The sequence below is a fragment of the Octopus sinensis genome, linkage group LG17, assembly GCF_006345805.1.
Source record: "Octopus sinensis linkage group LG17, ASM634580v1, whole genome shotgun sequence".
Lineage (NCBI taxonomy): Eukaryota > Metazoa > Mollusca > Cephalopoda > Octopoda > Octopodidae > Octopus > Octopus sinensis.
The window spans coordinates 17,663,475-17,674,449 of record NC_043013.1 but is presented as its reverse complement, the minus strand read 5'-3'; the positions used below and the strand labels follow the sequence as shown (position 1 = coordinate 17,674,449).

The 10,975-nt window shown below is 35.6% G+C and overlaps 1 protein-coding gene across 1 annotated transcript in view; it reads right to left on the bottom strand.

The window, feature by feature from the left end:
• Nucleotides 1–200: 200 nt before the first annotated feature.
• The window catches only part of LOC115220784 (cyclin-T1), a 65,317-nt gene continuing 54,542 nt past the window's right edge, over nucleotides 201–10,975 (bottom strand). The window contains exons 4-10 of the mRNA XM_029790931.2: nucleotides 10,076–10,136; nucleotides 7,454–7,516; nucleotides 5,628–5,673; nucleotides 4,901–4,991; nucleotides 4,025–4,097; nucleotides 2,325–2,398; nucleotides 201–1,541 (exon numbers count right to left, since the gene is read on the bottom strand). Coding sequence (XP_029646791.1) covers nucleotides 318–1,541; nucleotides 2,325–2,398; nucleotides 4,025–4,097; nucleotides 4,901–4,991; nucleotides 5,628–5,673; nucleotides 7,454–7,516; nucleotides 10,076–10,136 — 1,632 coding nt within the window. The 3' untranslated portion in view covers nucleotides 201–317. The remainder of the gene's footprint in view (nucleotides 1,542–2,324; nucleotides 2,399–4,024; nucleotides 4,098–4,900; nucleotides 4,992–5,627; nucleotides 5,674–7,453; nucleotides 7,517–10,075; nucleotides 10,137–10,975) is intronic.

Below are 10,975 nucleotides of genomic sequence, written 5' to 3'. Positions count from 1 at the left end.
AAACACAAGTAAAAAAAATGGAGGGAGGGGAGGGAAAAAACGTCCATCTGGCGCTCATTCCTCCATCTCTTCTCTGTTGTGTTGGCTATCTATGTTCAGGCTTAAACTTAATATGTACAACTGTTGACTACATATATCCATACATCCATCCATATGTAAATATATGAATACATTACAAAAAAAAAAAAAAGACCCTGCTGTTCCCTTAAGAATATTTATTGATGGTGATTGAAGAAACAGGCTGTGTAAAGAGAAAGACCTAGATTTAAAATTTATTAGGGCAAAGTTTAGCTGGAACAATTATAAACTCATCATCATCATTTGTGCAGATCCATGGTATATTTCTGCCTATGTTCTCGAATATTTTTTTTCTGTATATCTATTAACTGCTGTATCTGCATTTGTAGTTCACCAAATTGTTCTTGTCCACCTGTGGCATTTGAAGCTGAGGCAAGTGTAACAGAAGAGGGGAGAGGGTTTGTTAATGCCTGAGAAGAGTGCAAGTTAGACAGCCCGCTTCCATTAGACTCTAGGTTGTGTCCGATTAGTTTTTCATTGTCCAGCCTTAAATCTGAACCTTGACAATAAGAGTTATAGCGTAATGATTGCGATGCAGACAACTGTTGCTGTTTGGATCCACTTTTGTAAGGTGTCTGAGATGTATCACACACTTTCTGTCTTCGAGCAGAGTTCCTATATGTCGAATCAAACTGTACATCATTTGAAGTGCAAGAAGGGTTTACAACGGGGTAAGCATTATTTGGATTAAAATGTGACTTACTAGAAGTAGCTGAGCTCTGTAGCATGGGATCGATTCTGCCTGTCACTGATTTCTGTGAATAGGGGTCTATATGACCCTTCATGTTAACCATATGGTTCACATCTTTCATACGGTCTAAGGGGGGATAGTCCACCTTACTATTGTGTAGTTGTTTCATGCTAACATTTGCTGAACCCGTATGGTTATCAAGTTTTAATCGGTTTTGATTGCTCCATTTGCCAGACACTTGGCTAGACCCGGGTAATTTAGCCTCACCATCACACGGAGGAATGGGAGTTTTTATAGTTAGTTTCAGAGGTGCATTCTGATGGGGACGCACAATGTGTGAATGTCTATCAGATAAGGACTTAGAATCTGCACGTGGCACAGAACTTTTGTGCATCTTTTTTCTTTGATCAAGTTTTGGATTACTACTACTACTACTACTACTACTGCTGCTACTAACTGAAGCAGCAGCAGCAGCAGAAGCTGCTGCATGTGTTGCTGGAACTCCAGGAACACCAACAGCAGTAGAGTCCAATGGAAAACTAGATTTTTCAGACTGTGATAGTACTTTCACAGGGGTTTCCACCTTGAAGCGGACCTTCCGGTCTGAAGGCGAAGAGGCAATGTTCAAGCGTTCCTTCGTGAAATCGCTTTCGGCAGATGGACCAGGACTGCTACCAATGGCTGTAGAATTAGACGTTCCTCGTATATCAAGACGACTTTTCTTTTCAGGTGGTCCATCCTTGTCTTTATCATCATCTTTATCTCGACCAGACTACAAATAAACAAATACAACATTTAAACTCTCAAAAGTAACACAAGAGATATATCAAAAGATTCAGAGTCAAGAAATTCTTAACCTTCCACCCCGACAAGAAACTAACCATTAGCTTTGAGTAGTCAGCTGATTTACTTAAATTCACCCCACCCATACACATACCCAGCTGATTAACTGAAATTTACACACACAGACCATTGATTTACTTACTGTCTCTCTCTCACACATGATTGATTAACTTAATAAATTTACTTGAATTAGAAGCTGGTGGTGATAAAACTATCACAAGCTATGAAAATCTACAAAACGACCAAATACTGTAGATAATGGTATTGTTAATTACTGAGTGGTTTTAGTCATTGGACTGTGGCCACACTGCCTTCAAGGTTAAACTCGGTCCTTTTTTGGCATCTTCAGATGGTTGAAAAGCCAAGTCAACCTCAGTGAAATTTGAGCAGAACATGCATTGCTAATCAATTCATCAACTAAAATAAACAGAACCTATTGAGTTCATGCAAGCAATAACAGTCAAATCTACAAGTCTTTCATTGTTGACTTTAAAAAGAAAATATAAGAGGGAGACATTTGATAATGTAATCATATGCACAATATCTAACAAGAGACAATGATTATGGTTGGGACATCTTTGGTTATGGGTTTGCTAGGTCATAGCTGAGTACAGGCTAAACAGCAACTGACTATTCAAATGAAACACTGGGGGTCATTTACCCTGTACTGGTGGAAAATTCAATTGTAAAAGAAGTACATTTTAATACATACTCTCCAAGTCATGATTTTTTTCTTTAATCGAGTTGGACATCCATCAAGAACTTCTAGGAAATCGATGGTAAGCTCTGATTGAGAGAAGATACAAGACAAATAAGACAGAATTTAACAAAGCAACAAAATAGATGCCTTAATACAATATCAGGATAATGGTAAAAGATGGCCTCATAAAAAACTTAGGAAGGGTCTCCAACTGTAGAAACCATGCCAAAGTCAACACTGGAGATGAAAGTACTCTGGCTCATTTGAATCCAGTCAAACTATCCAACCCATGCCAGCAAAGGAGACATGTTAAATGATGATGTGAAATACAAGTAATATGGATTTTTCTTATTTAAAAATATGCCCTAACTTTTTAGGAGTTTGACTGATAAATATACAAGTTAATCAAATACCAACAGTCTGATTTTGAGCCTTTTTTTTTATACTTTTACCATCTTACAATGTTAGAAGTACAAGTTTTATAAAATATTTTTAAGTAAATATCTATGTTAGCTGTTTGTTAATGCTACTACATAAACATTAACCTCAAAATTGGTATAAAACACGAAAGTACTTGTGATAGTGTAAAATTGTAAAAATAAAATGTGATATTCAGACTGTTAGAATTTGAATGACCCGTGTGTGTGTGTGTGTGTTTGTTAACAGAGACATTTTAATGTCCACTATTCTATGCCTACATGGGTCATGAATTTTACCAAGGTAAATTGTCTATGGCTTGATGCCCTTCCTGTCACCAACACTCGCTTTGTTACCAAATAATGTGATATTTTCCCAGGGTCAGATGTTTCCAGGAAAAATTTGAAACAAAGGACACTGTTTGTATGGTGGTGACACTTATTTACAACTATTGCATGATGTCAAGACAAGGAGACACACATACTTATAAGACAGGCTTCTTTCAGTTTCTGTCAATTAAATCCATTCACAAGGCTTTGGTTAGCCAGGAGCAATAGTAGAAGACACTTGTCCAAGGTATTACATCATGGGACTGAACCCCAAAACATGTGATTGGGAAGTAAATTTCTTAACCACACACCCATAAAATACATATTAATACATATACTTTTCATAAAATTCAGTATTCATTATATATTTAGTAAACAGCCCAAATAAAATATTTTCTTCAATAATAATCTTTTACATTTAATATATCTTTTAATTTCCATTTGTTTTCCAATGGAATTTTTAAAATTTAACATTAAAAAAATGAATTTATCTCTGTAGTTATTAATGTTCAATTTCATAAATTTCAATTAACACAAAATTATTTTGATTAGCCAAGAGTTTAGTAATGAGTTTACTCGTCTAGTTTTATGTGTACTTAATTAAAATGAATTTATAATGAAACATTAGATTAAACAGCTAACATTATTATTTACAACGGATTTCTAAGGAAGCATAAACAGCAAGTCATTTCTCTGACATTTGCTTACTTACGTTCTATTAAGAGCAACTAATATCATAAGATACCCCCACTTCAAACATCACTGTTGTTAGCTTTTCCTATGAAATAGGAACAAACCTACAGCTAAGACAGTGTGAAGGTGAGGTTATGATACTTGCTCAAAGGTTTTCTAGGTTTTCTATTTTTTACAAACCAGATTTTTACATAGGAAGGTGTATAAGTCAGAATTTCAGATCCATGAGCTAGATGTCTGTAGGCTGTACTGAAGATAAGACACAATGCTCACCCTCAAGAAGATCTGGAGTGACAGACTTTTCAACGTACGAATACCAGGGTTTCCCTTCAGCAGATGACTGCAACTGAGAAAAAGAAAAAAAAAAAAAAAAAGAAATATACATAAATTTGTTGTGTAATACATGGATTCTATATAAATAAATATATCTGCACAGTCAGTCATCACCTACTCTCCCTTCTACCAACTCATGCAACCTTCACTAACCCTCAGTCTTGATTCCTGTCCCTACTCACCTCATATATTGAGGGTCCACGCAGACATCTTATCACTAAAATTATCTCTTTCCAGCTCCATCTGATCACTCCCACCTTCATGTCTAACATGAGTAGTCCTCTACAACAGGAAACCTGTCCTGGCCCTTTTCCTCATATTTTAACCCATCTCCTAGCATTCAGATGCCTCCTTGGGGTTCTTAGCCTTGCAAGCTGCATGGTGGCCTCATACAAGTTAGTGGCACAAGAACAAGAAAAAGAGCACACAATAAATGCCGTAAAGGGGTCAGCTGTAGAAATGAAGCCAAAATAGATACTAAAACACGATGCAGTCCTTGGACCCATCATACTCCGTCGAAACATCCAACCCATGGCAGCATGGAACATGGAGATTAAATGACAATGATAACTGTTAAACTGCTATATTTCACTTCAAATACAAACTGCAAAAAATCAGTTTATATGCCTGCGTTTATGTGTGTTTTACAAGGAATCTTTAGTCTTTACTGATTATCTTTCGTGTTACTGACATAATTTGATCCCCTATGAGAGAGCCAGTTCCTTTTTTTCCATCTTAGACTGGTGTGAGTAAATACTGTAAGAGTGTATCTGTGGGGGAGTTTGTAAAAATAAATTAAAAGCAAAATGAACTTACCTCCCAGCTACCCCACCTACTAGCAAGATGTATACAGACACAAGCAACGACTGTTGGTTTGTACATCAAGCACATTGTGGTTAAATGCAAACTGTCCAAAAAAAAAAGAAAAATATTCAATGTTAGCTGACAGAAAATTCAAAATAGAATACAACAAAATACATCATTTCACAAATTATTAATCTGGGAGAAATTTTTCACAACAAAGTAAAAAGACCTTTCTTGTTTTAATATTGTTGGTAGTGTCACACAAAAAACACCCTGTACATTCTGTAATATGGTTGGCATTTGAAAGGGCATCCAACTTTAGAAACCATGCCAAAGTAGACAGAGTTTGGTACAGAGGAAAGCGAAGTGGACAGGTGAACAGGTTGATGTGTTTGCCAACAAAATCAGGAGATTGGCAAAACTTGCAGGATACACTGACAAGGCACTGGAACGAACAGTCAAATTAGCATTTGTGACAGGATTTCCTGACCACATGTTGGTCGAATTGCAAAAGCAGCCAAATATTCACTCCATGGCGATGGGAGAGGTAATATCTAAGGCCAGAGTCCTTGCCTCATGTTGCAGGACAACACCACTAGCAGTGACTGCAACAACGAGAAGGGTGATTCTGTTAGCCATTCTACAGGCAGGGATATTTACACAGCCCCACCCACCACCACCACTGAAAAAAAGAAAAAGAAAAGAAAACAATGAGATGAATTGATAGACAAGAACATACCTGTTTGTTGCAAGGAAGTATGATGTCTGAGCAAGATCCTTACTGGCTGAAAATTAAAAGTAGAAAAATAAAGCATGTCCAACAAGAACATCCAATAATTCAATAGAATTATTTTGTATTATCATAATCATCATTGTTGTTATCTATGTTCTGAGTTCAAATCCTACTGAAACTAACTTGACCTTTCATCTCTCCACACTTGATAAAACTAAGTTCCAGTCAATGCTGCATATAAATCCCCTTCCCTCAAAACTGCTGGTTTTAAGCCTAAATTAGAAGCAATTATTATTATTATTATCATTACTAAGGCAGTGAGTTGGCAGAATAATTAGTATGATGGACAAAATGCTTCGTAGTATTTCACCTGTTGCTATGTACTGAGTTCAAACTCTGCCAAGGCTGACTTTGCCTTTCATCCTTTCAGGGTCGATAAATTAAGTACCAGTCAAGTACTGGGGTTGATGTGATTGACTATACCCTACCCCTCAAATTCCAGGCCTTGTGCCTGTAGCAGAAAGGATTATCATCATCATGAAGGCGGTGAATAAAATTAGCAGACTGGGAAAAATCCTTAGCAACATTTCATGTTCTGAGTTCAAATTCTGCAAAAGTCAGCTTTGCCTTTCATTCTTTTGATCAATAAATTTAGTACCAGTTGAGTACTGAGGTCAATGTAATTGACCTACCCACTCAACCGAAATTGCTGGCCTTGTGCCAAAATTTTAAAGCATTATTAGGGTTAAGCTAGCTATTTTTGACAGCTTGAAAGATGTAGAAATTGTTGAACTGTCATAACATTGTTGGCTAATTAATTTCTCACTGCTTTTTGTTCACCCTCAACAATATTTCAGTCATCTATGTTAGATAAAAACAGAACGAATGTTAGGGATTAAGAAATTTCACTATTAACTCCCCATGTATTATATGTCTCACATTACCACTGACCTTTCAAAGAATATGAACATCCATTTCCTAAAACTTCAACTTTATCAAGCAGAAAAGTTAAACTTGATGGAATATAGGTGCACACAATTACATTTAACATATCTGTGTAATCACAAATGCAGAAAGACCTTCACTGTGGAAATTATATTTGTAGGGAAATTCTCCTTTCAGACAATGTGTGAAAAACATACCACTGGGCCATGAATGACATCATCACACAGTAGAAACATTTCTGTGTTGTTACACTTCAGCTATGAGCAACAAATTCATTGTTCAAAGCCCACTAAGAACTGCCATTCTAATACTTAAACAGCCAATAAAACATTTGCTGATGTGTGCAAACCTTAGTCAGGCTGGAATTAATGAACTAGAGGCACACTAAATAGTGCTGATAGAAGTATAGGTGTATATAATTATAATTAAAATGAACATGTTGGATAAACTGTACACATCTATTTTTCGATCAAAACGACTTAGCATGCTTCTAGTTAATCTTGATGGCTTTTGAACCTATAACAACAACTTCAAGGCATTTAAACCAGTATTCTACAGTTAGAAATATTTATAAGATTACACATTGTAAGGGTGGAGGATATTCAATTAATATGACTTCCAACCCCAATACATAGGCAGTACTCATTTCATCAACACTCAGAGGGATGAAATAAAATTTTTAAAGATTTGATAATAGGATTTGAAGTCTGAACATTAAGGGATCCAATAAAATACTATGGTCTGATTCCGCCGCTTAAATTAATACAATGAACTATTTATATACAACCCTCGTTTATATAAAGAAATTGAAACTGGAAGTGAGTGGAGAAGTATAAAGAAAGGGACGAGGGAAATAATAACAACAACAGCAACAAGGGGTTACTAACCTCGCACCATTTGACAGGTTTTGACAACATGAGTGTGAGGATGATCAACAGTTAAATCAAAACCTGTAAACGAAAAGGAATCATTGCTGAAATATTCTCATGACATCAACAACAACATAAATGCTTCATTTATTTATGATTAGATCATTTAACAATACTTCACAGTGTGTGTATAACAAAACTAAGAGTACCTGTAGAAATTCCAATCCATTTTGTGATACACTGTCAACCATAAACATCTCGCCACTAGGTAATAATATCCTGTCATTTCCTTCATAATCTTTTAATTAATTTCTAGGAAATCTTTTCTATTCTTTTCAGTCATGTGCTCTCATCTAACATTTTCTCATTCTAGCTTTTCTTGCCTATCATTGTTCATATTTTGCCTTCTTTGAATAACAATTTTCAATCTTCCCCTCTTAACTTCATCTTTATCGTTTCCAGGTTCAGTTCTCGCATTAATTTCGTTTCTTTCCTCCCTTATCATTCCTTATTCTCCTCTCCTCTATTTCTAATTCTTACACTTTCTCTCTGCCCTTTTCCCAATCTTTCCCTGTATTTTTCTCTGCCTTGCTCAATTCAATTCTTGCTGTTGTGCTCTATAATTATTGTCCACTGTAACAGACCAAACTCCATGTCAGTAATAAAATAATTCAAGAAGCACTTGATATTATATAACTCATAAAAACCCATATCCAGGAAACAGTGTAACACATACACCCCACTCACACATACACAGCTGTCGTGTGCATGTTGCATGTGTGCACATGCCAGCAGTGTTCATATATGTGACTGTGTGTGTGTGCATGCATGCATGCACATTTTAGCAGCATTTGTTTGAATCTCTCTCTCATGTACACATTTGCTGTACCCTCTCTGCAATGCGACAGATTTTCTTTTATACCACAAGAATCTACAAAAGATAGAATCCTTGAGTTTTTGAACAATTTGTTTAACCCATTCCATTATTTGGTAGCAAACATCTTTTACTCAGTGCTTGCATCACCGTTCTGCTTTTACATATGACAGAGGTGAGTGAAAAACGGAAGGTGACAATCAGAGAAATCAAAAAAGAGTTGTTAAACATTATTTCACTCCATAAAGATAGAATGTCTGTTTATAGAAATTGCAGGACATCAAGACAGCTCACTTTGCAACTATGTGGTTCTGGGTTCAAGCTGACCATGTGGCAACTGGGGCTAGTGTCATTTACTATTGTCTCAGGTTGGCCAATGCTTTGTGAGAGGAATTTGTTGGTAAACAGAGACTGTGTGGAAACAATGGTCTGTATCATCATCATTTTGATGTCCACTTTTCTTTGCTTGCATGGGTCAGACAGAGTTTATTGAGGCAGATTTTCTACAGCTGAATGCCCTTTCTGTTACCAACCACCATCAGTTTCCAAGCAAATATTTCTCATAGCCAAACATGTTTATGTAGAAAATTAAAAATGACTGATATTACTTGTAAGACAGTGACACTCATTTACAACTACCACATAATATCAAGACAGGCACATACTAACACACACACAAGGGATTTTTTCCCCCTCTATCAAATCTGTTCACAAGGTCTTGGTCAGACTACGCGTATAGCAGAAGACACTAGCCATGCAGTGGGATTGAACCCAATCCACGTGGTTGGAAAGAAAACTTCTTAAACCAATGTATGTGTGTATTTATGTTTTTATATTTATACCTTTTGCCAATGTATACCAGCAAAAGCTCTAAGTGATGATGAGAAATGGTAGAAATAAGAAAGAAAAAAAATGAGTGTTGTCAATCTCAACAAAAGAAATACAATGAACTAGTAATTGGTTTGTTACATGTAATTAATGCAATTGCAACAAGAAATATCTTATTTTACTTACCCTCCCTTATATCCCCCCCCCCACTGACTAGAACTGCCCCCCCCCTTTTCTATTCCTCCTCAGTCTTGCCAGTTAAGAAATAGTCATCATCAGTGTTCATGCCATGATAAAAACATCCAGTATACTTTGTAAAGTGGTTGGCACAATGAAGGGCACCCAGTCATAGAAACCTTATCAAAGCAAACATTGGAGCAGGATACAATCCTCCAACTCAATAGATCCTGTTGAACTGTTCAACCCATGACAGCATGGAAAGCTGGCATAAAATAATGATGATATCTAATTGATTTATATGCCATGTCTAACGAACAACAATTATCTTAGACTGGTTATCAAATACACTGATGAGTGATTATATAAGAGAACATATAAATTAAATACATAGAGGAAAAGTTGTGGTGTGATTGTGTCCAACCTGTGACAAAGTAGCAAGAAAGACAATGATGATGGAGAGGTGGTGAGTTTGTGGTAATGGTTATGTACATACTTTATACAAGGCAATAAAACCCACTCCTACCCCCATCCCATGAACTTTGACAGTCAAAACTAAAAGTACAAACAGTGTGCTTTTTTTTTTCAGTGGTATTTAAATACCACAGTGTGAGGGTAATTTGGTAGATATAATCATAACATTCACCCCTAGCCCATTTCCTGAGACTAGTTGAAAGGTGACAAGTACTCCACTGTGCCTCTGACTAAAAGGCATAATAAAATAGATCACAATATACATAAAATACAAATGAGACACTTACCAAGCGTTTGTAGAAGTATATTCTCATTTCTCACCAATTCTGTTGTCATCATCAGATAAGTCTGAAACAAAGAATGAAAGGAAAAAAAATTACTATATTTATTCACTGGGGGAAAATGCTTTTTTTTTTGTTTTGTTTTTTAAAGTTAGGTTTAGTTCATTTTATTTTTGCTATGACTGTTTTCAGTATTGAAGTAAACAAAAGGAAGGAAACAGTGATATGATAATTAGAGAATTTATAATGGAGCAGCAATGGATATATGTAACTACTATAGCAGGAATGATTTCAATAATTTGAAATTGTTCATGTAGGAGATATTTGAAGTTATTAAAACACTGTGGTCTTTAATAACTTAACATATTTAAAAATACTGAGAAGTTAAATTGACACGTTCAAAAACCAAATCATTCAAAATATTTTGAGTTGCTTCCCTTATGAAACAAAAATAAATGTAAACTTTCTTACAAGGTAAGAAGAAACAAAAGTAGACAACAGGTTGATTTGGGGTAAAAGGTAGTATGTCGTTACAGAAGATGTGACCCAAGTCCTCAAGACAGCTTGCTGCCATCCAACCCCTTTTCATGCAAAGGGATTCTATCCTAATGTATTATAAAGTTGTTATCTTTAGCTGAATCCACTTGGAGATAAATCATCATTAAAAACTTGTTTTATCTTTTACTTGCTTTTAGTCATTGACCTTTGGCCATGTTGGGGCACTGACTTGAAGGGTTTAAGTTCAACCCTAGTTCTTATTTTTTTTAAGTCTGGAACTGCTATTTACATATGTGTTCTAAATGTAAAAAAACCAATTTAATTTATTAGAAATATAAAAATAAAAGTAGCTTGGAAGAAGAGCAACAAAAAAGCAAAAACAGACAAACAAAATTAACAAGTTGAAAT